This window comes from Lathamus discolor, chromosome 3, assembly GCF_037157495.1.
Source record: "Lathamus discolor isolate bLatDis1 chromosome 3, bLatDis1.hap1, whole genome shotgun sequence".
Taxonomy (NCBI): domain Eukaryota; kingdom Metazoa; phylum Chordata; class Aves; order Psittaciformes; family Psittacidae; genus Lathamus; species Lathamus discolor.
In genome coordinates, this window is record NC_088886.1 from 16,814,558 (window position 1) to 16,841,822 (window position 27,265).

A 27,265-nucleotide genomic window follows, 5' to 3' on the forward strand; every position below is an offset into this window, starting at 1 on the left:
GCCAAGTACCTGACACAGGCAGGCAGGCATCACTGATTTACAGTGACAGGCCAGGAACAGATTCACGTAAGCGTTCTGTTTTAGAAATGGCAGGGGCATGGAGGCAAGCAGAGATGCACAAAACACATTTGCCCTTTTTGAGTATTGTAATTCACTGATAATCCAAAAAAAAAAAAAAATGGAGAAGTTAGTTCTGGTGTGTGTCATGTCCCCGTCCCCCATACCACCCCCCCCCTCACCCCCCCCGAAAAAAGTTACACAGTGTTCCAAAGGGGGCTGGGTGGCAACTGCATCAATAGGGACACACACACACACAAGGTGGGGTAGGGGAGGCAAGAAAAACACACAGAGGCTTCTGAGTTGGTGGATATTTCTGGAGGGGTGACTTCAAGCCCAATTTGACATCTACAACATACTATTTCTTCAGTCGTTTTATTTCTGCTTCCATAATGCCTGTGTTCATAAGATTAACTACAGTGTGACTCATGGCAAACACTATTTTAATGACCACAAATGAACATTTATTTTTTATTCCAGCAGTTTCTACAGTCTCCCACTAGTAACTACTCTTCTTTTCAAAGAGATTTCCTCTGGGCTGTAAGACCATACAGGGGCTGTGCAACCTTTCATTTGGGAACTGCCATCCAGCTCACTGCAGAAAACCACATTTTTGGGGGGACATTATCAAGAAATACCTTGTTTTTCATGATTATGAATTTATTATGCATCTCAGATGACAAACTTTTATGATGCTGTCAAGCTCTTCCATAAAGCTGTAACCTTTTTCATTGAACATTTCATTAAACCAAGCTTACCTGTTACACATTCCATTTAGCTGTATGTCTTGTACAAGTCAAAACTTGTACAAAAAAGGAACAGGGGTACTGCATCAGTCTGAAAACTACAACAAAATACAGACATTATTTTAATTACAGTGCAACTGTGAACAGAGGTCAGAGATAGTGCCTGAATGCAAAAAATAAATCATCTGATGGTCTGAACTTTTCTTTGGGGGTCAGTTTTTGCATGTAACTAGATCAACTTTCATGTTTTGCCATCTACTTCTCTCACAAGTTACATGGAGGGTAGTGGAAGGGATGAAAGTAGATGTCTTCCATATCTTCACACACAAAAACTTCATCGTAACTGCAAATTACAAAAATAAAGCAGCAGCACAAGGAGCAGCTAAGCTAATTCAACATACACAGCACTGCCATTACTCTGCATATATTTTTATTTTCCTTTTAAGAATTACCTGCTTAAATTGATAGATCTCGTGAATATATTCGTTACCTTGGCCTGTATAAAATGTATATAGAATAAACCCCAAGGAAAAGCTAGGTTGGTGTTTTTGCCATACACATGGGAATAGTTTTGTCCTGTTCCAACTGAAATTTTTGTCCTTCTGCAGATCTGCAGAAGCTGGTGGAAGCAGTTCTTCAAATCAGGTAGGAAGTTTTGGAGGAAGAAAGCCTTAAGCATGGTATTTATGGTAAAAGCATTCTCTCATCATGTAGATTAAATATAACAAGCATTGCTTTTTCAAAGATTTTGTGACATGAAATATGGTGGTTTAAGAGAACCACTCATCTTTCCAATGCCATGCATAAGTAGCTAACAATAGCTGCATGCCTACCAGTCACTGGTAGTCAGTACTTCCTGTTCCTTCTGAAGTAGGCCATATGCACTTATGTGTAGTAACACACCTGTGCTACATTCTTGCAAGCAGAGAATTCCCTTTGCTCTTCCACATTCTACAAGTTAAGAAAAATGCCAAAGTCATTTCCACCACAGTGAAGTGTTGCAGTGTCACCACACTGCCAAGCAGACCATATGTAGTGTTCTTGCCATTATGAGCAGTAGCTTCAGATTTAAAAAGCTTCCTCATCACTGCATAGAGAACAATCCAAAAACTCAGGCATATTTTCTTTCTATACAGGGACAGGGCTATGAACAGAATCTATACCTCAGGCTTCCAGACCAGGTCTGAGGAGGCAGCTCAGGGCCCAACTGCATGTACAGACCTAGCACTGTTGATTCTTCCATGGAGGCATTTAAACAATTTTCCACTTCTATCAGACATGTTACATAAAAAACTAGCAATTAACAAACATTTTGTACTAATAATTCAATAGGCACAAAAGATTAAATAGGTAAATTATTTAGTTCTTCAAATGCATTATTATCCTAAAACTTACTGCCGTGAAGAAAAACTGCCTAGTAAGAGTCCCACTAAACTGAACGCCTCTTAAGTGTCCAACACAGCCCCAACGGGTACACGCTAATACTTCAGAGCGGCAGCAGCCCCTAGTGGCATGCTGATACTGCAACCATGGATTTACAACCCTCTAACATACCAACTTGAAAGTAAGAATTCTACATGTAAAGTACTGTCAATATATTAAGTTTTCCACATTACATCTTTAAATATACATATTCAAAAGGTGTATTTATTCTTCCATGACTAAAATTCAGGCAACAGCTGTCCAGCACATTGTGGGGAAGATGTAAACCTAACCGTAACTATATGCTACTAAATGCTTTCAGCAGATGACATTGCTATACGACCACCCATTTACTGACAAAGAAATGGAGAGGAACTAAAAAATAAGAAATATGATGTTTGTATTGTCTTTCCAACCTGACTACCTCTGCAGCAGAAAGCTGACCAAGAACATTATATACATCTCTGCTTCCTTAAGGGTGCTCTGCAAGAACCACACAAGTATCCTGGGCAGACTGCATTGGCCACTACCTCATCTCACACAATATGCAGAGCTAATCAGCAGAAACTGCAGTTGTCTGTCTTAGCTTCCTGGAGATCCTCCCTTTCTTCTCTTTCCTATGTTACTCAATTCCTATTTCTCCAGGTGGCCCAATCACTCCATTACATCCAATTTTGAAGATAATAGGCAGAGCAGCAGTGTGTTTTCAGTAAAAAATTCTAAGCTTCAGAGTTTATTTCCTTCCTATGAACTTAAAGGCACAAGTTTCTTAGGCATCTTCCAAAAGCATCAGAGCTATGCACATGCATTCACAGGTGCATGAAAACCCAATAAAGACAAGACTGATTTGTAATGGGCAGGGAAAAACCGCATGCATGGAGTCAGGTGAAGGAGACTGAAGCATCTTACCTCCACTTGCCTATTTTATTATAAACAAAACAGATTTCCCAAAGGCTACAAAAAAAAAAAATCTGGAATTGATTAAAAGGTAAAACTAACAAAATTCCAAAGCAGCATCAGATTTGTTGTCAGTAGACTGCCTGACATCCACAATAGCTTAAGTGCATACAAAAGAGAGAACCAAGGTTTCTTAGAATAAAATTACACGTTTATTGTTCACATTTGAAATAATCTGGTTCCTCATTGAACCACTGAAAGTCCTAATGCATCTGTAAACTCAGTATCACTATAAAACAAATTTAAAATGCCATGTAAAATAATACTATGTATGCATGTGTTTCATTTCATGGTTTCTCAGCATAACCACTTTGTCTATTTACAAATATATAAAGATTCTGCACTTTAAGTCATCTGAAATATCAAAGAGGTATTTTCAAAGCACACAATAAATATAGAACCTGTTTTGTTAAAAATCTACGGTATACTGTACATTCAAGTTGAGGCAAAAGAAGTTTTAATGCCAGTTACACTTGAGACATAACTGAAGGTTTCCAATAATTAAACAACTTCTAAAAGTGCTATCTCTGCCTGTGATGAAAAGGAACACAAGGATCCCATATTTTGTTACAGTCAAAGTGTCAGACTATTGCTTCATTCACAGAATCAGAGCTTTGTTACTAAAAAAATATGAAAGCTCTTATATATTTTAAATTATCTTCTTTCAGAGTTGCAAGAAAATGAAGCAAAAATGGTTAAAAAATAAAAGCCATGTGCACACACATACATACACACCACAATTCAGATCACCACATAATCCTCTGGAAGAACGATCAAACTCACAGCATTGTTTCACTTTAGAACGAAAAGTTTATGAACCAATCTCCAACAAAAACCCAGCTAGCAACCCTAGGAAGTCTAAGGCAGTTGTTCTATGTGCAAGTTTCTACATAGCAGAGTGCCAACTCCAGAGTCTTCCCATGACTTTGTGCATTACTCTGTTTCTTTGTCACTTTCCGCCCACTGATTTGGTTTGCTGTCTCCAGCAGGTTTTCTTAATGCAGCACTGGAACTGGGGAGGAAAAAAAAAAAGGAGAATGTTATAATGCAAATAAATTATGCTTAGGATAGACAATTTTATGATATTTAATATATTTTGCAATGTAACAATCATTAACTTCAGGTTAGGCTTTCCATAAGTTATCTACAAGTCAGTTTCTACATAGAGTTTAGCACTATAAAACCAACCTCATTTCAGATACCTGTTACGTGCAATATACTGAGACATCTGGCAAGGTTCTGCTGAAACAGGACCACCCAACATACAGTGAGGTTTTCTTTGCTGAGATGTAGATTTCAGTAATCGATTGTCTTGGTCAGAACCTAAGAGAGGTACATATCAACAGTTAAACTACAGTGCAATCAAAAACATTTGAAGGACTCACTTCTTTATATGTTCTACTTCACAAAAAACACCAAATATCTTGCAGGATGTCTATAATAATATATCTTATTGTTACAGATCCCTATAAAATTTTATGAGCACATGTAATGCTACTGAATGAAGTTATGCTCAGATTAGGATTCCACACTTTAAAGTGAAGCATTTACATATACAACCATCACTGCACATAGTCATATTGAAGTCAAGTTTAAAGCCACTCAGTAAAGTTTCTTCCAGCTATGGCGGATACAGTAATCAACACCAACATGAAAAAATGCAAACTTGTCAGAGTATAGGGAAAAAGTAAAAGCACTTAGTTAAATGCCTTAGCATTTATATGAACTTAACTATCACTAAAGTTGATGGAAAGACAATGGCCAAACTTGCCAGGGCCAGATCAATCCTTGCTAACTCTGCCTCACACTTAGATTCCAGAGCTTTCATATGAAGTGGAAAAACAGAATGGTTCTGTATTCTGCAGCATTCATCACAGCACTACAGAATAAAGAGCTTTTGGACAAGTGTCATGAAAACCAAAAATTTATCATGAAAACAACTCTAATAAACTGTGGAATAATATCCAAATGGAGTCTTGACTCTCTGTGGCAGACATTTTTGTTTTTATGACTACTATCAGGTAGCTTAAGATTAGGATATATAAAAGATCAAAGAATGCCATTTAGAAGAGAAAATGACATTAAATACATCCAGAAACAATAGAATTTGGAAAAAGGCAATTACAAATCAAAAGTTTTAGTGTACAACGAATGTTAAACAGATCTCAAGTTGCTCACAGATCACTAAATCAAGTCATTCTTCATGAACAACAGCCAAACAATTTTAGCATTATGCCTAAAAATAAAAGTTCTCCTACTGTGGAAGATCATTTCACACTTACAGAAAGAATTGCATAGAAAAGAAACAAGGAAAACCCAGAACATGAGGCAGGCTAGTTTATCTAACAAGAAAACAAATTCAAGCTATCTTTACTTGATAGATGTTTCACACATTTATCTTTAACTGTTGGCTGCCATAACAAGAATCTTTTTAACAGATTGTTGCTACTTTTTCCTCCCCCATTCCTTTATTTTTTGTCTCAACCCCACCACACAGCCCTTAGAAAGTATCAAAGACTCAGTGGTGAAGACCAAAACACTGCATGTGCATATTCAGGAATGAGGGCATGGGAAATGAGCTTACCAATTTGAAAGAAGAAATACTTTCAGTATTCTAAACTATACATAACATAGCCATTTTATAATTTCTTTTTCTGAAATTACTCCTTTATGGAGATACAAATCTTAAAATTGTTTATTGTTCACATTTGTAATCATTACACTCTTTTCACTATTTCTTTTTCCAAAGGATTCTTTTCTTTACTGAATATGTTTGTTCGCATGTTTAATATTACTTCATCTCAAACAATTAATGCTGCCACCTCCACATTATGATGTTCTTGCTCCCAAAACTTGTTGCTTATCTATATAGATCTTTATAGGTCATGATTTCTTCAACTGCCTTGGCAATTAATATGCTTACATTTAATTTAGGTTCGTAACTCTAGAAGTTCCCTTTCTTAATAGCTGTACTGTCAGGTACTTGACATTCACCAGATCACCTCACAAATACAAAATCATTACATAATTATCAGGGAAGGAGTTATCACGATTCCCTTTTTAAAAGGAAATTTTGAACCACCAGTTACTCTGACAGCCAGAGGCACAGATACCTGGTAAAATTTGTCTTGGGAAGTGTTAGGTTGGGGTTTTTTGTTGTTGTTGTTTGGGTTCTTTTGTGGTTTGTTGTTTATTTGTTGGTTTTTTTTTTTTGGGGGGGGGTGTTTTTTTTTGTTTTTGGGGGGGTTGGGATTTTTTTTTTTAATAGTTTTGTTTATATTTCCATCTTCTAATTGAAAGAAAGGGGGAAGGGAGGAGGAAGGGAGAGAAAAAGCACATTACAAGAACATAGTTTGAACCAAATACTTGCTTCCTAAGAAGGCACTTGGAGTTGTCACATTTTCAGAGTGCTTATAATCAGTAGAAATACTTAAGAACTGTTGCTTCAGCCATGCTCCTCTATCTTCTTCAAATGCCTTTCTCTAAAAGAAATGAGAGTTTACATTTACAACCGCAGGAACAAGCTGACTCCACATTCATGCTATTCCAGCTAAGAAAAAGTTGTAACATGCCCATGTAATTCAGGAGAGACAGCCATTTAACACAGAATTACAGTCATGTGAACAAGCTTTTGAATCCAACAAGGATTAGCTGAGAAGGTATTTATTTTCAAGCCAACTCCCATGGTTTGTTTCACTGAAGTCTGACTAATCCTTTCATTTTACTGTTCTCCACTCCAGCGACACCATGTCCTATCACTGCCTTCTATGCTCCCCTTCCCCTTCAGTGTAGCACTGCCTCTTGGACAGTAGCCCCCATTTCTGCACAGCTGCCAGTAAGGATTACTGCTTAAACCTCAACCCTGAGCCTTTTCCTTGATAAAAGTGATATTGAAAATAGCACTGATTAATTCCATCTGAAACTGTGGCAGAAAGGGGTTGTTTTATTTTCGTCATTGAGCACAAAAAAAGCTAAGGAAAATAATGGCAAAAGACAAACTCCAAAAAGATCCAATGGCTCTGGAATCAAGCAACAAGCTAATTCATCTCAAAAAGCTATCAGTAAAACAGGTTCTACAAGGTCATTCTAGTCTTAACCTTGAGAGATTAGGTGAACAGTACTGCTTTCATCTGACCAACTGAATCCACAGTTCTATAAATTTTAATCGCATCTCAACTCCAACTTTTTGCTCTGCATGTCAAAGCAAGCAGTTCTCTAAGTAGTAAATCCATTCTCTAACTAGTAAAGTCCATTTCTTTTTTTCCTTCAGTATTTTCCTGCCATAACTGTACAATCATAGTTTCATGACCACATACATCATCATGGCTTCCTTTCCCTGTTAAACTTGTAAGCCCTCTCATGCACTCAGCCCTAACTGCTGGCTGGACCAAAGAACACACCTGCTAGAGCTCATTTAGAAACACATCTACCCCAACCATGTTCCAGTATGTGTGCTTACTGGCCAACTTCACTACAAGAAAAGAACAGATAACCTTAAGGAAAAGGCAGCAATTACTTTGCATTTCTGAAATAGTCACTGGTTTAGTCAACAGTTTAGGAATCTAGTACCTTTGAGAACTCACAGAATGCAGCCAAATCTGACCAAAACTTGCATAAACCTTGCTTTTGTAGGAAGCCAAGCTTAAGCATTATCTACTAAAGGATTTTGTGATTAAGTGGACTGATTTTTGGAAGTACTTAGATATTGCTAAAACAAAAAAACTAGCCATTCTAATTGCAGCAACTGTGTTTTCTATTACACAAAAAATCCTACTTTTTCAGTTTTGAGGGTTTTTTTTGTTTGGTTTTTTTGTTTGTTTGTTTTGTTTTGGTGGGGGGTTTTATTAATGCCAACAGAATGACCTCCTACAATGACCAAAGATATGTTTCATATAGTATGGGAATTATCTTTCTCTATAGACTCTAGCAAACAGATATTGTTGGATGGCTGCACTTTGGTGCATATAGCAGTAAAATTACTTAATCATGACTCATCTTCCATAGCAGTTTCCTTTTCTAACACCTTCCCACTTTTTTAATACCTCAAGTCCTAATCTAATAGCAGCTTCTGTAAAACTCCTTCGTTCCTTCTCAAAATTCTTTCTTTGCTCTCGAAATAGTCTCCATTCTTCCTGAAGACGCTCCCTTTCTTCCAGTAAATAGCAGTCCTGTAGTAACACAGTGGTGTCATCATCACATGGACACATGAGCTGCTGCTGCAGATATAAAGCAAAGAGATACAAACATTGATTTGGGAGTTAATGTTAAGAGGGGCAGAATTTCCTTGGATTTTCAGTTTTATAAAGAAAAATGACTGGAGTTTAAAATAAAGCAAAGTAGTAAGTATCAAGTTGGTGGCTGGTGGGGGCAGAGTTCCAGATAGCAAGCAGAATATCCCCCTTCAGTCAGCTGACCTCATCAGCCTTCTTCACCTTTAACTCCCCAAATTATTCCTACCAGAATTACAAGCTCTTTAAATTACTAACCAACCCACTAGCACACCTATACTCAGACCAGCCATTAAGATGTTATATTTTAAAAGCATTATTAAAAAAAAAAAAAAAATGGAGAAAGGCTCAGAGGTGAGAAAAGTGACAAATTAAAAGAACAGCTTAGATTCAGCTGAGAAAAAAAAATTAGAAAAATTAAAGTCTACTACCTGTAAAAGCTGTTGCTGAGTTTTGATCATCTCTTTACATTGCTGGATCTCCAACTCTAGCTTTTCAGTTTCCATCTCATGGTCTTCTCTTGAAATGACATCTTTTGCATTCAAAGCTCCTGAATGCACACGTGATACTAAGGGGAAGAGAAGAAAGCTACTTAAAAGAAAGAAATACAAAACCAAAACAACAAAAATCCCTCATATCAGGGACTTACAGCAATACCAAAAGATTTTAAACTGTTTGTTTCATCCTGAAAGATATATACACAGTATATTCAAAAGCACTACTGGAGATGAGATCCAGAACTGGTGCTACACACATAGCTATGCACAAAATCCAGTTCAGAAAAAAATAGCAATTAAAACAGCCATTTCACACCCCTAAAGGAAAACCAAGCATCTGCACTGTAATAAGTGTCATACAAAACCCCCCACTTGTTTCAGCAGTTATTTAAAAGAAAGCAAGTGAAGATTTCTTTTCAGTAACATGCTGTTAGCCTGTTCTTCCAAGCCTACTTCTGAAGGGCTTGTGTGTTCATAAAAATATGATAGCAACTATATTTATCACAGATATAAAAAGATAGCCTTTTCCTTCAAGTCCTGTGAAGGAGAAAAGGAGCCAACAAATATCACAAGAACATTCTCATCCCAGTAAGGGAACAAATTAGAGAAGAATAAGATGTATTTTGTGTAATTACATACTGCTGTAATTTCATGCATAGCTATAACAGTGATTGTAATAAGCCAAACTTCAATTCACTGATGTCAGTGTTTGAATATTAATTGAAGCCTGGTGGACTACACTATGGCCATTTCTATAAATCAGAAAAACCCCAAAAGGTGACTCCAAGAAAACAGCAAATGCTCAAAACATTTTTCCTGCTGCTTACAACTATTTTTCCAGTTAGCTACACCGGATCAAGTATTACTTAAAACAAATGTTCTTAAAATCCTTCCTATGGCATAAGTGTATTCTCACATAGACCATCTGCTCTTATTTGCAATTGCATGCATGACCTTCTCAGTCTTATTCTTGACTGTAGATATCCCTGTGATAGCAGCAGCATTTGCTTGCATGGGAAAATAATACTAGGAAAGAATTTTATATATTTTTAGCTGTCTTTTAATGCTGTTTAACAGCTGGAAACAAGGAGGGTTCATCACCACACCAGCAGCCAGTTCACTTTAGAATGCCAGAAGAAGCCTCACAGATATGGTTATGGCAAGCCTAGACTCCCAAGATGGATTTATGCATTTTGCCTCCAATCACTTCAAATTACATCTGCATTACTTGAACATCGCAAAAAGCTGGGGAAAGGCAACAAATTGTACTACAGGGCATGTATATTCAAAAGAAAAATAATTATGTCTTCATAAAGCTGCTGTTTACTGTGTCAGAATATAATCATGTCCTTTCTCATAACAACAGGCTTGGTATGCAGTCACTCCCTACAACTGAAATTCACACAGAAAAACTATAAAATCACAAGCCCTTTCAGAAAGGCCACCAGGTCGTTCCTTGCATTTTAGCTTAGACAGTAAGTCTTCAGAGCATGATATCAAATGGAATTATTAGTAGTACTTTACATGAAAATGTAATACAAATAAACTTCACCTTGGTTATCTAGCTTTTCAACATGATTTTTCAACATTCTCCACTGTTTTCTAATGCTGTTGGTAAGCTGCTCTCGCACAGTTTCACAAGACAGTTCCCACATATTCTCTTTATTTAACTCTCCAATATCTTCTTCCAAGTCTGACAGAACCTGTAGAAGCAGAAACAAGGTGTAAACCTCTCCACTATTTCAAATACATGCATTCATTGATTTAATATGGATATGGATTTAATTTACTGAAGGGAAGAAAACCCTCAGGAATGATTTTTCCAACCAGAGAAGTATGATTGTCAGGGAGTTTAGTTCCTTAACAGCATAATGTTGAAGAGACAGAAGTGACCTGGCAGTCCCCAGAATCCCACCACAGAGGGAGTGTATCTCACATCTTCAAGCTAGCAGTTCAGACTGCTGAATTATGCAGTCAAGCTGTAGCTGCCCATAAACTCACTACACAGCAGGAACAGGATTTAAAGACAAAGATTTTCTCCTGTTGAGAATAAAGTAATTTGTTCCTGCCTTATTTTTCTCCACAATGATAAAACCCCAACCAACCAACCAAACCACCACACTGACAGTACTGGAGCTAGCACCTCCTTCTTCCGTCCATTTTTCACTACAGTTCCAACATCAAACCTGAATGCTATAGTGAACAGCTAGCATACAGAAGTCTAAATAGAAAGAGAAAACTAGCCCAGGACAGTTCAGTAGGTTTAATTTGAAAAGCTATAGTAATTTGAACAACTGCCATGAATATTCCACTCTTAAGCATCTAAACCATTCTGTACAATCCCCTTGATCTACAAGTAGGTAAGAAATAGTGGATGGGAAGTACAAAACCATAGTAGCCCATTAATGCTACAACAGTTAACAGATGCTTGTCTAATCTGTGGTTAATTTCAGAGCACTAAGTCTGTTTTTCCCAAGTTTGTTCCAATGCACAAGTTCATAAGGACCTCATTTCCACAGCTGGATTTTCACCAGTGTACTCAAGATTGTTCCAAACCCTCTTGGCCTCACTAGAATCCTATAATTAGGACCATTTAAAGAACTGATACCCAATTATGCTTTATACTACAAATTATACCAAATACCCATTACAGAAGATCAACTTCTCATTGCTGAGCTATAGTAATAATTATATCTACATAATCAACTTATAAAATAAAGGTTAACACACAGCACATTACTGATTACTGTACTAAATACACATGGGAGTCATTCTGTGTGGTACACAGGGCAAGTCGTCCAGTGAAGTTAAAGAGCTTATTCACACCTTACAAAGGTGTGGCCAGAGTCTCTAGTGCTTTTTCTACACAGTGCATTCTGAGGCTGGACAAATACACCCGAGATAGCTCAGAAATACAGGAATAGTACAGCAACTTGAGCAGGACAGCCAGTCCTCTCAAACAGCAAGCACTAGATCCCACAAAAAGAGTACACTCTGACAGGCTCTAGCTACACATATTCTTTGTTATGAATATGGACTATTTGTAATATAAAATGCTTAATACTTTGTTCTGTAGAGTATCTGTATTCTCTTAATACCCTATTACCAGTACATCAATCTTGAGTGATTCTTAGAATCTAGCTTTTATGCACATTTGCTGTATTTCAACTCGTTTTTTATGCTTAGGGACTTGGCTAAGCAAAAGCTCAGTTAGCTTTCTAGATTATTCCCTACTTCACTCTGACATCAAGACATAACTGCAACTTCTAGCAGGGAATCAGCAAACAATGATAAACAACGAATGTGCCCCATACTGTTCCATAAAAAAAAAAATATACATATACACACACTCTGTAAACAAAGAAATACTTAAAGCCTGAAAACAAACAAAAAGCCCCATAGAACATTTTGCTTGAAATTACCAGCAGCTCTGTAAAAGGAACCAACAACTACTCTACTCCATATAAGAGCACATCCTAATTATATATCCTTCACCCCCAAGGATCCTATGGGAAGCCTGGTTTCTTTGCATGAGCACCTTGAAAGCTAACATCAACATCTTTGTATGGAAGGCAAGCAAAATCCAAAATGCATCATTACATAGAACTACATACAGGTAGCTACTGAATTTACAATTTGCTCGGAGCATACTTTCAAGCTTTCCATTGACTGACTGGGAAGAATACACTGGGTATTGTTAACAGTTAGTAGGTTACTTGTTTAAGTGATTTGTTTAAACTGATGTGCAAGCCACAATAAACATGAAAGTTTACTTTTACTTCATCTTTTTATAATTGTGAAAAGACTCCAGCACTAAACCACACAGATTTTATTTTAACTGAAGAATACTTACTGGCCCATCTTCAGACCGTTCTTTAAGTTTCTGTTTCTGCGGTGGGAGAAGTGAAATAATCTCTTTCTTCATTTGCTGAAGAACTTTTTTCAGCTCCGCATTTTCCACTAAAAGTTGGTTTTGGCGTTGTTCATAATCACTTAACAGAATTTTGTACATTTCTTCTTCATTTCTGGAGGAAGAAATCTTACAGTAACAACATAACAGCCATAACATAAACTTCAATTAATGTTGTTCTAAGACAGCTACCTGGCTTCTGTCTTATCAGTCCTCCATGCACCTCTCTTCCCATCAGCTCTACCAACATAATTTAGAACTTCCATAGCTACAAATGAAAAGGATATTTCAAAGCGTGAACAACATGCAAATACATAAACATTCACACGACATTGCATTTACATGTAGTTATTGTCAAGAGACCACATTACCCAAATATTCCCCTCAATCCTCCAACCCATATGAAACCACACTGCCCTGCTTAAAGTAACTGAGCAAGATAGCCAAGGAAAGAAGATAAATTTTTGTGTTTGGAAATTCATGGAGGGATGTATTCTCATCCTGTTTTATACTTTCTTATGCATTTCTTAATGAAATCTTCATCCCGATCTCAGCCTTCAGAGGTTTATCAACTCTGACCTCTCTTCTGCCAGTAATGCCAGTTATACCTGCAGTTTAGAGTAAACAACTTCCTAATGTGCCACAAGATGCTCCTCAAAACAAAGAAGCCTTTCTTTGCACATTTAAAGAAAAAAAAAACCCAAATAAAACACACACAAAACACAACAACCAAAAAAACATGAAAAACAAAACCCCAGACCCATCACTACAGATGAGTGGTCCACGCACAATTCTAGTTTGCTATCAATTAATTAGATTTAAACCCCCGCTGCTTTGACTTCACTGACAGCTGAGATAATACTAGCCAAGTGCAGTCAAGAATATGCCACAGGTAAATTTTGCTGACCACAGGGTGAGGCTTCTAAAGATTACTGAGCTGATACCTAAAGACTTTCTGAAGCCAGAAAAGGTGTTCCTGCTAGTGTCCTAATCTGGTTTAGTTTACCCTCAAGCACTTTCAGCAGACTAAACCAGCAGAAAAACAGCTTGGCAACAATATGAACAGTTTTCTTCTGGCTTAGTGAATTAAACCAGCTTACTAAAACACAACATACATTACAGCTGGAAAACAGCTAAATGTTTTGGGGCTGGCAGGAAGGATAAGACAAGAAGAGCAGGACTTCCACTGGTGATAAAGGATACAAATACACTAAGGTAAGATATATGAACCAAAACATGCAGGTATTTTTCTTAATACATAATGCTGATACCCATTTTCAGCAGCACACCACAAAAACCATACTCATGTTAAATAGCGCGGATGCTTTGAACACAATTTTTAGGCAGCATGACATATAAAGGAGATTTCTTTTCTCCTCATTTCACAAAACACTAGGTGCTACATGTCATGTAGGTTCCTCTCCAAAGTTTCTCAAGGCTTGTCCCTAACACAAGTAGACCATAGTATCTTAAGGGTGGAAAAAAATGTCATGCAGTGTTCCTTCCTGATTGCAACTGGTGAGCATAATACAGTATTTATGACACTAAGGTCTTGTGATGGCAGCAGTAATTCTAAAGTAGAGGAGAGACAGCTCTATCCTAGGAATTGATTCCAGATAATTCCTCCAGTAAAAAAACCCTCTCATTTTGTAAAGATCTCCATTTGGTTTGTGCTTGCTAAAAAAACCTTATAGAACAATGTAAGTTAGCCTTACAGAGTCAGCTGACTTGAAATATTACATCTTTTACATAACGTTGTAACATCTAAAGACCTACAAGAGGGCCATACTGACTTTAAAGACACCCAGAATATAAAAGCATTTTTAACATATTGAATATGCTGGTTTGCTGTAGTAAAATTCAGAGCTACTTACCTATCTTTTTGTCCTTTTTGTTCATGACTAATTGATGCAAGCGCTCCTTTAATTTGTTATATTCTCTTTCTTTCCTCTTCATATCATGATTGTACTGTGTAGCTCTGCTTGAGATTATGTTCTGCAACTTCTGTACCTAAAAGCAACCCACAAAAACTGTATTTTCTTCAACTAAAGCATAACTACAATAGATGTCTTCAGAAAACCAAAACACAAGAAGCAAAATGATACTTCTAATTAAAACTGTCTTTCTGGTGAAAGGAAGTGACAAAAGGAAATCAGAAAAACTCTCCCAGCCCATGGATTCCAACCTCAGACTTCTCAGGGGATTTAGCGTCTTTTCTGCAGAAACCAATATCACAAACAACATATAATAATACTTGTTAGGTTTACACTAAAAATAATAAAGTACTAATCTTCTGGGCAGCAGGATGCTGGAAGACAGACTATTCCATTTGGTTTAAAAGGACGTTAAAACATAAAACAAATTTTTGGCCAGTACTATCAATACCTGGGCTTGGTTTTTGATTTTGTTTTGTTTCTTGGGTTTGTATTTTTTTCTCACCTCTCCTCAATTGCCAGTTTTAAGCTTACAAACAAACATACAGCACATTGAATATTTTAAGTTACAACTTCAGAATATTCACTATATACAGATAGTGCTGAGATCACTAACTGCATGAATAGGTTTATGATCACAGAGAACCCTCACAAACTTAGGAGCCATATAAACAAGGGGGGGTGCAGGAGGTGGTACAGGAGAGGGGATGGGAGGGAGGGAAGCACACTGGACACAAATCCTAAACTAAACAGCACCTTGAATATCAAAGTGTCTTCTGATCTTGGTTCTTCTTTTAAACGAAGATAAAGCTATGCTCCAAAGTACAGAAAGCCTCAGAAAATGGCATATATGCTTTTCTGCACTACTCTCTGCTATTATTATAACTTGGACCTATCCCTAACAGAACTTACATATCCATATGCAACATGCCAATTTCACTTTGAGAAAGGCAACATTTACCAAGAAAATAAGAATTTAATGTGAACAATTACAAGCCTCACTAAAATAAAAATGTATTACTGAATATCTAGGTAATGACTTGTGTTAATGTACATGACAACTCACTTCATCCTTTTCATTTTTAAGTAACTGGTGCAAATTTCTGTTCTTGTTTTGCAGTTGTCTGTCTCTTTCCTGAAGTCCAACTATCTCCCTTTTAGATAATTCCAACTGTTCCTAGGAAAGAGTGTTGATAGCTCAGTATCAGTAAGAATTAACAGCAAAGGATTAGCAAAAAAGACAAAAAAAAAAACCCCAAAAAAAAACCAAAATCCAAAAAACCCACAAACTAAACAACAGAACATACAAAACAGAGTGACGAACCACCTCACTTGAAGTAAGCTTTCCTGTATATTTCTCCAATGTTTTGGGGATGATCTTGCATTCTCAATGACAATTTAGTTATATTTTCTGGAGCAAGAAGCATGATTCCCCACTATAAGTAACGCTCCTGCTCACAAGTAACAAAAATTTGGCTTGGTATTTAACAGGAATTATCTCATTGAACAATAATCTTATAATTACTTAATGAAAACCTAATTTTTCTTTAAGTTGGGATTCTGTAAGCATTTCTATACTGGGAGAGTGAGGCAGATACTGAACAATCTGTATGAACTTGGGACTACAGTCTCACTGGAGTATTCCTGTTAAATAATCAAGAGAACAATTAACACATATGCAGCCTGTTACCACAGCAAAACAAATAAGCTATTTCACATATATAGAGTAAGGCTAGAGAGGCGATCTCATTATAACACATTATGCAAAACTAGAATTTTAGACCTTTTTTCCACAAATATGGAACTCAAACCCCAAAATGCCAACTTAATTGACAGAGCCAAACACTACATACAAGCTCTTTTTCTTTGTATGTATAGTACTGAGCTACAAATGTGCAGAGATATTTAAGCAACAAGAATTCCTAAGCAAACCACACTTCAACACAGGTAACAACATAGCATAAGTCAAGATGTTTGCTGCATGGTATCTGAAAGAATTTACACAAGAAACTTTGCAAGCTGACAGCTGTATTAAATGCCCTGGGATTGAAGTTGTACTAACAAGGTACCCATCCCAACACCATCACCTTAATGCCATTTGTCTAGGGAAAGTAACTGGAGTGGTTACCCGGAAGCTAACATTATATAGTACTGGTATAAAAATTAAGTGCAGTTACACACGATTTTTAACATCCTATAGAAATGCTTCTATGTGGATGACCTACTATATTGAGAATCTACAGCAGTATTTGTGAAAGAGATAGTGCTGGCCATCTCCAGTGAAAAACTAGCCTGAAAAGCACTGAAACATACACTGATGGTTTTTATTTTCCTGACAGAATCAAGGGAAAGACAACAGTAACATGACCGCACATGCAAGTGCCCATGAAGCAGCATCTGAACTTCCAATTTATCAGCTAATCCACAGTGATTTGCCTTGTGCATGTGTTTATCTTGTGATAAAATGAAGCTTAGTAATTTCAGTCTTGACAAGAGCTTCTGAGCAATTCGTATGAAGAGAACTTGTAGTTGGCTATCCAGGGAACACAGTAGAAACAAAAACACACACCCCCCCCAAAAAAAAGCTACAGATATGGGGAAAGACTGATAAAAACCCTGTGACACAGAACAGAAATGCTAACTACAGTTTTACTGGTTACAATTATATTAGGAAACCAACTTTTAGAGCTGGGCATAATTCATTTAAGTGGCACTGAATGGTCACCTGAACTATTTAACATTTTTACCGACAGTATGCATTAACACTTCTAATCTGAACAGTCTCTCCTCTTCCTTGATTAAAGAGGCCATAATTCTAAACAAGAATTAGAACTGAAAAACTTATTAACTTTACGGATCTTTCAACTGGAAATATACTTCCCAAAGCCAACCCAAATTGCACATTAAAATACAACTCCCCATTAGTACTGGAGAGAAAAAACAAAAAAGCATTCACTGTTAAGAATGTTACAGTCTGTTAAACATAACTGCTGCAAAATAATTGTGGAACCATCTTGTTTTTACCTTTAATTTAGCGTAGCAGTTCTGTAAGTGATCCATATCACTACCCAGTTTTAGATGCTGCATTTCTACTTCTTCCTGAGCTCGAAGGTTCTTGTGCTGCAGTACAAGCAATTCATTCATGCAATTTATGATAGATATTAAGTTTAATTCCTTTCCTTTGGACTCAGCATAAATAGAGGGAAAGCCCAGTGTTGTCAGTTCCTGGTAAAAGACAAGGGGGGTGGAGAATAAATAACTAACAATCTTCCACAGTTCTCCAAAAGAGAGAAACAGTATCATGTGCAATTCTATATTAAGCTTTTCTTATATTCCCACACCATCTCCCCAGAAAAACCTATTTCTCACCAACTTCAGCTTCTGAGCATTGTGAAAAAAGCCTTCTTAATCCAGTGAATCTATACTACCACAACTGATGGAATGTCACCTTCACACAATCACCAATAAACAGCAAGAACTCACCCTGTCAAGATAGGATACACTCTGTTCAATATTCTCTTCTGTGCAGAAGGCACTGAAAAAGCCGTGCATGCTTTTGGCTGAAGGCAGTGACAAACGTAGCACTTGTGAGTTCATACTTGGGGAAGAAATACTTTTATCTGAGGTATATTGAAAAATATTTTTGCTATCTACAAGTTAAAAACATTAAGAAACAAGTCAGGGCTAATCGTTTAGGACACACAAAAAGAGTCATATCCCTTACCACCCAAATCATTCTTTACAGAAATTTACAGTTTTAGAGCTTAGAATGTTACTTGGAACTACATACTGAGCAATTCACAATTAAAAAAATAAAAAAATAAAAGGCATAAGCTTCTACCAAAGATTGAAAGACTTAATATCTTAAGGTACTACATCCTTTCAAATTTTACTCATCTGCCAAGATCCACAAATTTTACTATTCCACGATATAGAAGTAAAAGAAACCATTTACTCCTTTGATACTTCTGTAATCAATTTATGAGGCAAAAGAATATAGAATAAGTAAAGAAACCTCTGAAAACACAACACATCCTGAAAGGTGTGACCATATGTTAAGGACAATATTTTACAGCAGTGTATCTGTACAGACACAATCCAAAAAAAAACAAAAAACAACAAAGCACTGCAAGTACTACATATTATTTAAATAGTCTGCTTAGCTTGTCAAATGTCATGCATGAAACTCCAATCACTCTCAAGCGCTGTAACATCACCAGTAAAGATACCAAATCCAATAAATTCAAAAATATTACCAGTTTACCTGATGACAGCACTGGCACAGTAATTGTCTTCCAGTCTCCCATAGCAACAAAGACAGGCAGGGTACCTGAGCAACTGGTTCAGCAGTGAAGCATTTAGTACAATTGCTGGCAATGTGTTACGTAGGCATCTCCTAAAATAGCAAGAGCATTTTAGATTAACAATAGCAGCTAATACAGCTAAAAGATTAAAGTAGGCATAAGGAGTGACTACTGGACTTGAGCCACATGAAATTTTTCTACTTCTTCACACAACATTTGGAACACAGTAAGTACAGCAAATATTACGCCATAAAACTGATGCATATATCTATATTTAGCCTTAAACTTAACTAAGTCTTGTTAACTAAAGCTAGAATGCCACGCACACATGAAAATAAAGACTCACACTATACATAACTCAGTTACTTCTGTTGATGTACATCAGAGGAAACACAGCAAGCCAAATATTAAATATTTTCCTGCCATATGGCTAGGAAGCAATTTTATTAAGGTAAACTTATGTGAAGTTTTAACATAAATCTGTGTGAGTGGGATTATTACTTAAATAGAAGGATAATAAAAAGAAGATACATTGACAGAGCACAAATGAATTTCTAATAGCTATTTAACCATTTAAATTTAACTTGGCTTATACATTTGGTTTATTCTAGGATTCCATATTGCTTTTCCCTGGCTTTCTTTTTTGCAGAATCTCCAAAACTGTTAAAGAACACAAATAGCAGAAGCCTTACCCTAAAGGAAAGCCACAGTCGTAAGAAAGAACAGATTGCCCCCTCACCCTACCTCCACTGCACAGTAGGGTGGCATGTAATAGCATTAGTTACCACACTGCTGGAAACTTAAAATCCAGCTTGGATATTGAAGATTCAGACAGTACAACCCATCACCTATTACACGAACAGTGATACTTAAGGGAAACAAACTCTTCACCTAGCAGGAAAAAAGGAACAAATTTTCACATCAGTTTTAGATGGACTCTGTAGACTTCTAGAGCACACGGATGTTTTCCCTGCCCTCCCACTAATGTTCCAATAAATACACTCTGGATAAGCAACTTCTAAGTTTCTGACACCAAAACCTTGTACTTTTATCACTATGGAAAAAGCTATTACCTGTGGAAGGGAGCAGAAAGGAAAGGAAGAGGGGAGAAAAGTATGCCCTGTTATCCATAAGACCTCTTGAAAACAGACAGTGAGAATCCTTATCAATAACTTAAAGTGAAGAACACAGTGCCCAAAGTAGCACCAAGTTTTTAAGAGATCATACTGGTGTACAGAATGCTCAGCACTAGAAAATAAAATGAGCAGCTGAATATTCTTCCAGGTTCGTAAGTTTACTTGGAAAAAAGGTAAACATCTGTTCCTTAGATTAGTTGAAAGTTTGCAAGAACTGCTAAATTACATATCAGAAAGTACAGGTTAAAGCACCAAGAAAACACAGTCAATGTGACAATCTAATGGCTGTTCTTTAGAAGTGGATTTTTCTGCTTTCTCTCTGCCCATATTCATTTATGCACATTTCTCAATTTTTTCCCCCTGTAAAACCAAGATGCCTAATGTTCATTTGTTTTGTTGTTTGTGGTGGTGGTGTTGTTTGGGTTAGTCTGGTCTGTGGGGAGGAAGGCAAAGTGGGATGGGGTAGCAGTAGGCTGCTGGTGGTTGGTTTTTTTGACCATCCAAAAGAACTATGCTTTTAAAAATAGAATTCAGAGTCAAACTATGAATTAAGAGAATACACATCTTACATGTTAGTTTCATTTCTGTTGGATCTATTAGAGAAACCTGCAAATGTAAGGGGAAAAGGCAGCAAATTAAACTACAAGTATATTCTTATTATTAGAAGGCAGGATTGTGATGCCAGTAAAGTATTTCAAAAGATTGTGGAGAAACTCAAGATACAAATTGCATTAAGGACTGCTGGAAAGTCCACAAAAATACTACTCACATTTCAGATACGCTGTAACTTTCAAACCAACTGGCTTCTATTTTTTAATAGACTGCATGCCCATTATGAGATCTTATCACCCAGATTCCCTCAACATACGGTATTATTGACCCACAGGCCTCTCTACATTGACAATACTATTCTGACACAGCATCTATCACACCAAACAATGTTTGACTGGAAGCAGAAATGGAACTAAAGGATTATAGCGTTCCCACACCTGGACTAAATTTGAACCCTACAAGCCACATGCAGATTCATTCAGATGCTTTATCAAGATTCTTCTCAAGTGACATGCTGCTTCTAGGTACACCAACAAGAGGACAAAGAAAATTAACACACAAACACAGGTTCAGAAACATGCCTAGTGAAGATGGAGTAAGCAAGAACACACAGGCAGCACAGTAAAATCCAGATAATGCAACTATATTCTTCTCACATTAATCAGTCTCGAAAGTTCTAGAGCCTTTTGTCTTGAAAAGGCCACCTGCAGTACACTGCAGAGTGTTTTAAAATACATCAGATTAAAAAAAAAAAAAATCACCCTCAACAATTTCTTTTTTTGATTTGGAAGTGCCAAACTCAAACTTCCTTTAACTGTTAAACCACTGCCTTAAGTACCTCAAGTTGTTCTGTGTCAAATAAGCACAGTAGCTTTGAAGCAGTAATCATTTCAGAGAGCAGTCAGCACTCTGTACTTGAATCATCTTTATATACTGTATTTAAAATTAAACTCAGATGTGCAGAACAAGATAATCCCATGTCAGACACAAAAGGGAATGCTACAAGCATTTAGTCCCATGCCAAGATCATCTCATCAGTTCCACATGGCTTCTGCTGCCAGTTCAGGACCTTAGCAATGACCTCTAAAGCTATCTAGTGATTAAGATCCACTAGCTATATTTCCTTCCCAGCTTAGGCAGTTCCTCTGTAGCAACACAGCTCAATATAGCCTCACTGAAGTATGCAAGAGCTGAAGACAAGCATTCCTGATGAAGACAGCATGGATGCAAAATTAATTTAGATACACGGTATTCAGAAGGGACCCTGAACCTTTGGTACGCAACAGCACTCCCTTTAACCACCATAATGTATCAAGGAACATATTCATGTAGAACAGGAAAATGTGTTACTCTGAAGAAGTATTTTGTGAACTTATGGAAAAAAAATTAAATGCATAAAATTGTGAAGTACTTTAGGGATCTCCAAGGCTATCTTGGTTAACATACAAAAACTTCAATCAAACAAAACCAGTAAAGCTTCGTGGGGGTTTTGTGGTGTGGTTTTGTTTGAGGGGTTTTGTGTTGTTTTGTTTGTATTTTCCCCTCCTCAAATCCTGGTTGGGAAAACATGCAGCAGGAAGCACTTTCCCAGCGTCCTACACTGATGTCAAAAAAATCTAACAGAAATCTAAAAAGAAAGGAAACAAAAAACCATGAACACAGGCCTCCCCAAACTACTTCCAGTAAAAACAGAGAGCTTGATTCACACCAAGGAAGCAGTAATCAAACCAAGGCATTCAAATGCTTGTTGGAACAAGTGAAGTACAAAAAAAAGCCCAAATCAACAAAAACCACAAAACACACAAAACTCTCATGGTAATAGCATACTAGAACTTGATTCTTAGAAAGACACCTGGGGAATTTTTTGACACAAGCCTACAGGAATAATTCCAAACTCCTACATGATTCACTAACAGATACATTTTTCTTTTTGAGAACAAGTGTAGATTAAACTTCAAAAACTGTACATTTCACAAACCCAGAGAGTTGAAAGGAGCTGTTCTTAAAATTACTGGTTTGTGGTTTGGAGGACAGGGGAGGGGTTGACAATGAATGTACCAAGATTCCAGACAGAAATATGATTAAGTAAGCCTGAGTTTAGACCATATCACAACTCGAGTATCACTAGCAGTAAGAAGTAGGATTATACACTTTACACAAAGCAGCATACTTAATTAAGAGTTTCTCGATATCACGGTTGAACTTGAAAAGGGGTAGTTGTAACTGGGTTTGTAAAAAACTCATTCAGACAATCGGAAGAGAATCCCTTGTCACAGCACTGTGCTGTGATCATGTTACACCATCTGGTCAGCTGGAACCTACACAGGGTGTGACACAAATGGGAAATGCAGTATCTGGTAACCCAGAAAACTTTTCACCCCCCAACGCAGAGAAGATAGGGAAAGATAATTTTTATAGAGGTGGTTTCTACCTGCCTCTAATAGTGCAATGCCTTGGAAAAAAATGTAAAACATCAGTACCAATGAGAAATTGTCAAACATTCCTTCTCTGCATATTTCAAATATTACTACAAGCTGACACATGTATACATCTCAACTTGGAAAATTTAGGGGTGGGAGGTGGTGTAGTTAGCATTTACTTAAAAGGTGATATGATTCCTTCTACTAAAAATTATACCCCAAAAGGAGCTGCGAATCTGCTTAAAGCTTTTACATTTGTCTAGTAATTCAGATGCCTTTTACAGATGGCTTTTATCTGGGTAGACACAAAGGCACATCAGTCTGTGTAAATTTAGGGTACACTCCAGTCATGATACTGTAAGGTTTACAGATATATCCCTGACACAGTCAGAAGTCATACACTTGTTTTAATTCATGTGATTACCATAGAAGTCCATGCATTTCCTCCCTAGAGGCACTAAAATAGGCTTATATCCAGTGATAACTATAGTTGAAAGAGTATCTTCCTCTAAAAATTTATTACACCTTTAGTGACCTTTATTTAACATTGTAATTTTAATGATGGGTGCTGGAATCGAAGCAAGACCCTAGATCTTTCCTCCCACATTTACAAGACTGGCAATTTCATTGTTATTCTATTAACTGCAAAATGAGGGTGGGGGAAATCCCTCCACTTACCCACATTCAGTGGGAACTTTCAGTAATCTCAAATGTCCAGCTAAACATCTCATGCTGCCAGAAGTAATGTGAAAAGGCAAGTCAACCACCCAGCCTGTGGGTATTGAGTCTCTGCTGCATTCTGAGCATGTCATACTCAGAAAATCCCAACTATATTTTTGTTAAACTTACAAAGCAAAAAAAAAAAAAAAAAAAAAAGAATATAAAGTCTTATTTGATCGCCTCAACATATATAACCACACAAGAATATACTCTCACATCTGATATAAGCCAATGCTCAATGACTATCCTGTCATTGCCTCAAATACTTGGGTTACAAGGCACATAATCTGATCTACTACCTCAAGATTCAACTCTACCTTTTACAAACACAGATGACTGAAATCCTGTTAATGCAATCACTGAAAAAGTTGAAACACATGAAAATGTTTCATGTGGCTCCCAAACTCCTACCTCATTTTGAGCTACCACTCGGCATTTCCTTATTACTAAACAATAGCACTATTTTTGTTAATATTCAGAACTGTGTTCCTCTGTTTGCATTCACAAACCACTTACTACATGTGGCTGGACCAGAACATTTTGCTACCCAAGAGAAAAACCTCAGGAACTGTCTTCTGTGGTTCCTTTTCCTTCCCCCATGACGAGATTTAACTTTAGACAAACTTTAAAACCCGGATGTCTCTGCAAGCAGATGAGGTTTTTAAAAGGGGAAAAAACCCAAAACAAGCAAAAGAGCCCCACAAACAATAACCAACAAAACAAACCACAACCTTGGTTCCTAAATTTTGTAACAGTTACTGAGCAGAGCCCTGAACTAGTATTCTAGATCTGAGAAATCGTGACACTCATGTTTCAGTAGCACATAACCTGTAGGTTAAATCAGGCATAGAATGGAAGATGGTAGCTGCAATTAATTTCTCTAAAGATAGCCAGGGAATTCAAGGAAAGGCTTTCATGTAAATTCCAGGTTTCTATTGAGCAAAACAGAAGTGCCACAGAACAGACTTGGTAACTGCAAACAAATAGGACTGGTGGTCAGCATACCCTCCCTGGAAGAAACACACACTAGCACATCCACCACAGTGCTCTGGAAGAAAAAAAAATGAGCCCACATACCTGGGCAAAACAGCATAATGGAATTTCCAGAAACCTTTTCACAGTGTTTCCTACCAAAACCTCTTAAACTAAGATGTCAGGGGATCTATTAATGACCAGTTATGGATGGGGAAGGGCAAAGCGTAGGAATAAATTAGAGAAGGACAAGAAAGGGTTTGAAAGTATGTCATCTGCAAGCCCCAAAGAGACAGAGGGGCCTGTGCAGGCATCTCTGTTGTTCAGTAGATTAAAAAAGGTGATGAGTAGGTAAGTGAGAAAGCTGATGTACTGTACAGAGATATTCAGAAAAATAAAAAAATACTGAGTGACAAGAACTGCAGAAGGTTGTCCCCATATTAAGCAAATAGACAATAAAATCAGCAGCTGAAACTCCATAAGCACAAACACAATGAAAAAGACAACTCTGTTACCTACTTATACCAACAGCCCCAGTTAGGTATTATCTTGCACAAAGAGATCCCAGGGTCACTATGATTAGTCTTCTGGAAATAACAGCTAACTGAACATTGGAGCAGAGAACAGAAAGAGATCACCATGATGTCCCTAAGACTACTAAGCTTCCCCAGCTGAAATACCACACATTGGTACACCCTCCCTTGTATACAGCAGAACAGACCTGAAAATGTTGCAAGAAGGTCAACCAATGCTTTCATGCAAGAAACTAATAAACTACAACTTTTCAGCTACAAGAGAAAGCAGCTAGATAAATAGGCCAAACATGCAGAAAATAATTATCCATTGCTTCTTAACACAACTGTTAAGCAGAATCAAATGAAACATTCAGCGCAACAACTGGAAAATAAGAGCTTTTTTCTATATAAAACAGTTAAACTGTGGACTTGCATCACCATGAGGTGCTGTGAATGCTAAATATAAACTGGCTCCAACTCATTGAAAAACACCTATCAGCAGCTATTAAAGAGATGCAACCTCTGCTCAGAAATCCTTTAGCTCCAAACTGCAGTATACTAAAAGGATATATGGATAAAAGCATTACTGTACAACAAACCTGTACTTACAATCTTTTTCTTTATATCTGCTGCCATACACTTCCGGATAAGATGATGACCCAAATGAGCCTATTACTCTCTCCTATGCTCTCTCAAGTCCACACAATAACCACCCCATGATTCTATATTAGTACCACTGCTTTCTCCCGAAAACACATGAGCCATCTTCCCTCCCCAATACTTTCGCTCTCAAATCTCCATCAATGTTGTTAAATCATGCCTCCAGGTTTCCTACCTTCATTATCAAATTTTACCTAATACATTCACATTTTACTTTGCACGCCTCCTATTTTGAATCATTGCCCTAAAATTCTTACCATGCCTCTGTAGCATATGCAGCCCCATGCAACTATTTCATTGACAGCACAGAAAGCAGTAGTGCTTTACATAAACAGGGAGTGCAGTAATACCACAAACAGACCTTGTACTGTGATTTGATCGTCAAATTGAAACAGGCTTTGATGTAATTAAGAAAACCTATTTTCAAACAGACAAGAGACACAAAATTCTTCCCAGAACCTCTACTCTTACATCACGTGAAACTAACAGCTCAACCCGAGCAATCATAAATTCACTGACTCAGTAGAAAGCTTTACAGCTCTCACCTCTTAGAGCATCTGACGCTTGTAGCTTCACAGAGATCAACAAATCGCTAGGCCGTCCAGCGGGGGGACACCCGGCTAACCTAGCTCTCTCTCGTCCCTGTGATTAGCCGGAGCCTAGTAAGAAGGAGCACATGTCATCCACCGCCTCGCCGCGGCCAGCAAGGCTCCCCAGCCGCGCGCGGCCGGGCGCAGACCGCGGAACCGGCGCTTCCCTCGGCCGGCCCTCTCCGGGCTCCCCCACGGCCGGGAGAGCCGAGCCGAGCCGAGCCGAGCCGAGCCGAGCGCCGCTACCTCCCGCTCCCGCCGCCGGTGCCTCGCCGCAGAGCGCCCGTTAAGCCGCCACGCCTCACGGGCGGGACGCGGCCCGCGGAACCCTCCCCCCGAGGCGCAGCAGACCCGCGCACCCGTCCGCGCAGCACCACCTGCTGCGGCTGCGGCCGACGCGGCGGGGGAGGCGCACGGCGGCGGCTCCGAGCGGGTTCCACTCCGCCTCGCTCGGCTCGACCCCGCAGCTGCCGGGACCACCAGCCCGGGCCTTCCCCCGGCCCCGCCGCGTTAACCCCCTGTCCCAGCGTGACCCCGCCCCAGCGCTGCTCCCATTGGCCGAGCAGTTGCTAGGAGACCATCAACAAGGGCCCGCCCCGCCCCGGCGGGCCGTGGCGCCGCTGCGGCCGCACCTGCCCCGCCGTC

The 27,265-nt window shown here is 38.1% G+C and overlaps 1 protein-coding gene across 4 annotated transcripts; it reads right to left on the minus strand.

Annotated features, from left to right (window-relative positions):
- Nucleotides 1-3,311: 3,311 nt before the first annotated feature.
- On the minus strand, nucleotides 3,312-27,114 carry SSX2IP (SSX family member 2 interacting protein). Of its 4 annotated transcripts, none has more exons than XM_065672584.1 (15): nucleotides 26,998-27,114; nucleotides 26,576-26,689; nucleotides 19,016-19,147; nucleotides 18,235-18,401; nucleotides 17,776-17,976; nucleotides 15,818-15,928; nucleotides 14,692-14,827; nucleotides 13,010-13,085; nucleotides 12,761-12,932; nucleotides 10,460-10,610; nucleotides 8,842-8,978; nucleotides 8,225-8,398; nucleotides 6,553-6,664; nucleotides 4,385-4,505; nucleotides 3,312-4,194 (listed from the first exon to the last, which is right to left on the minus strand). In XM_065672584.1, the coding sequence occupies exons 3-15, from the start codon at nucleotides 19,056-19,058 to the stop codon at nucleotides 4,116-4,118; spliced, it is 1,680 nt and encodes a 559-aa protein (XP_065528656.1). In that variant the 5' UTR covers nucleotides 19,059-19,147; nucleotides 26,576-26,689; nucleotides 26,998-27,114; the 3' UTR covers nucleotides 3,312-4,115. The 4 variants fall into 4 exon arrangements, with proteins under 4 accessions (XP_065528656.1, XP_065528657.1, XP_065528658.1 ...); XM_065672585.1 differs by having other exon boundaries at nucleotides 26,980-27,114; XM_065672586.1 differs by lacking the exon at nucleotides 26,998-27,114 and adding an exon at nucleotides 26,867-26,886.
- Between the last annotated feature and the right edge of the window lie 151 nt (nucleotides 27,115-27,265).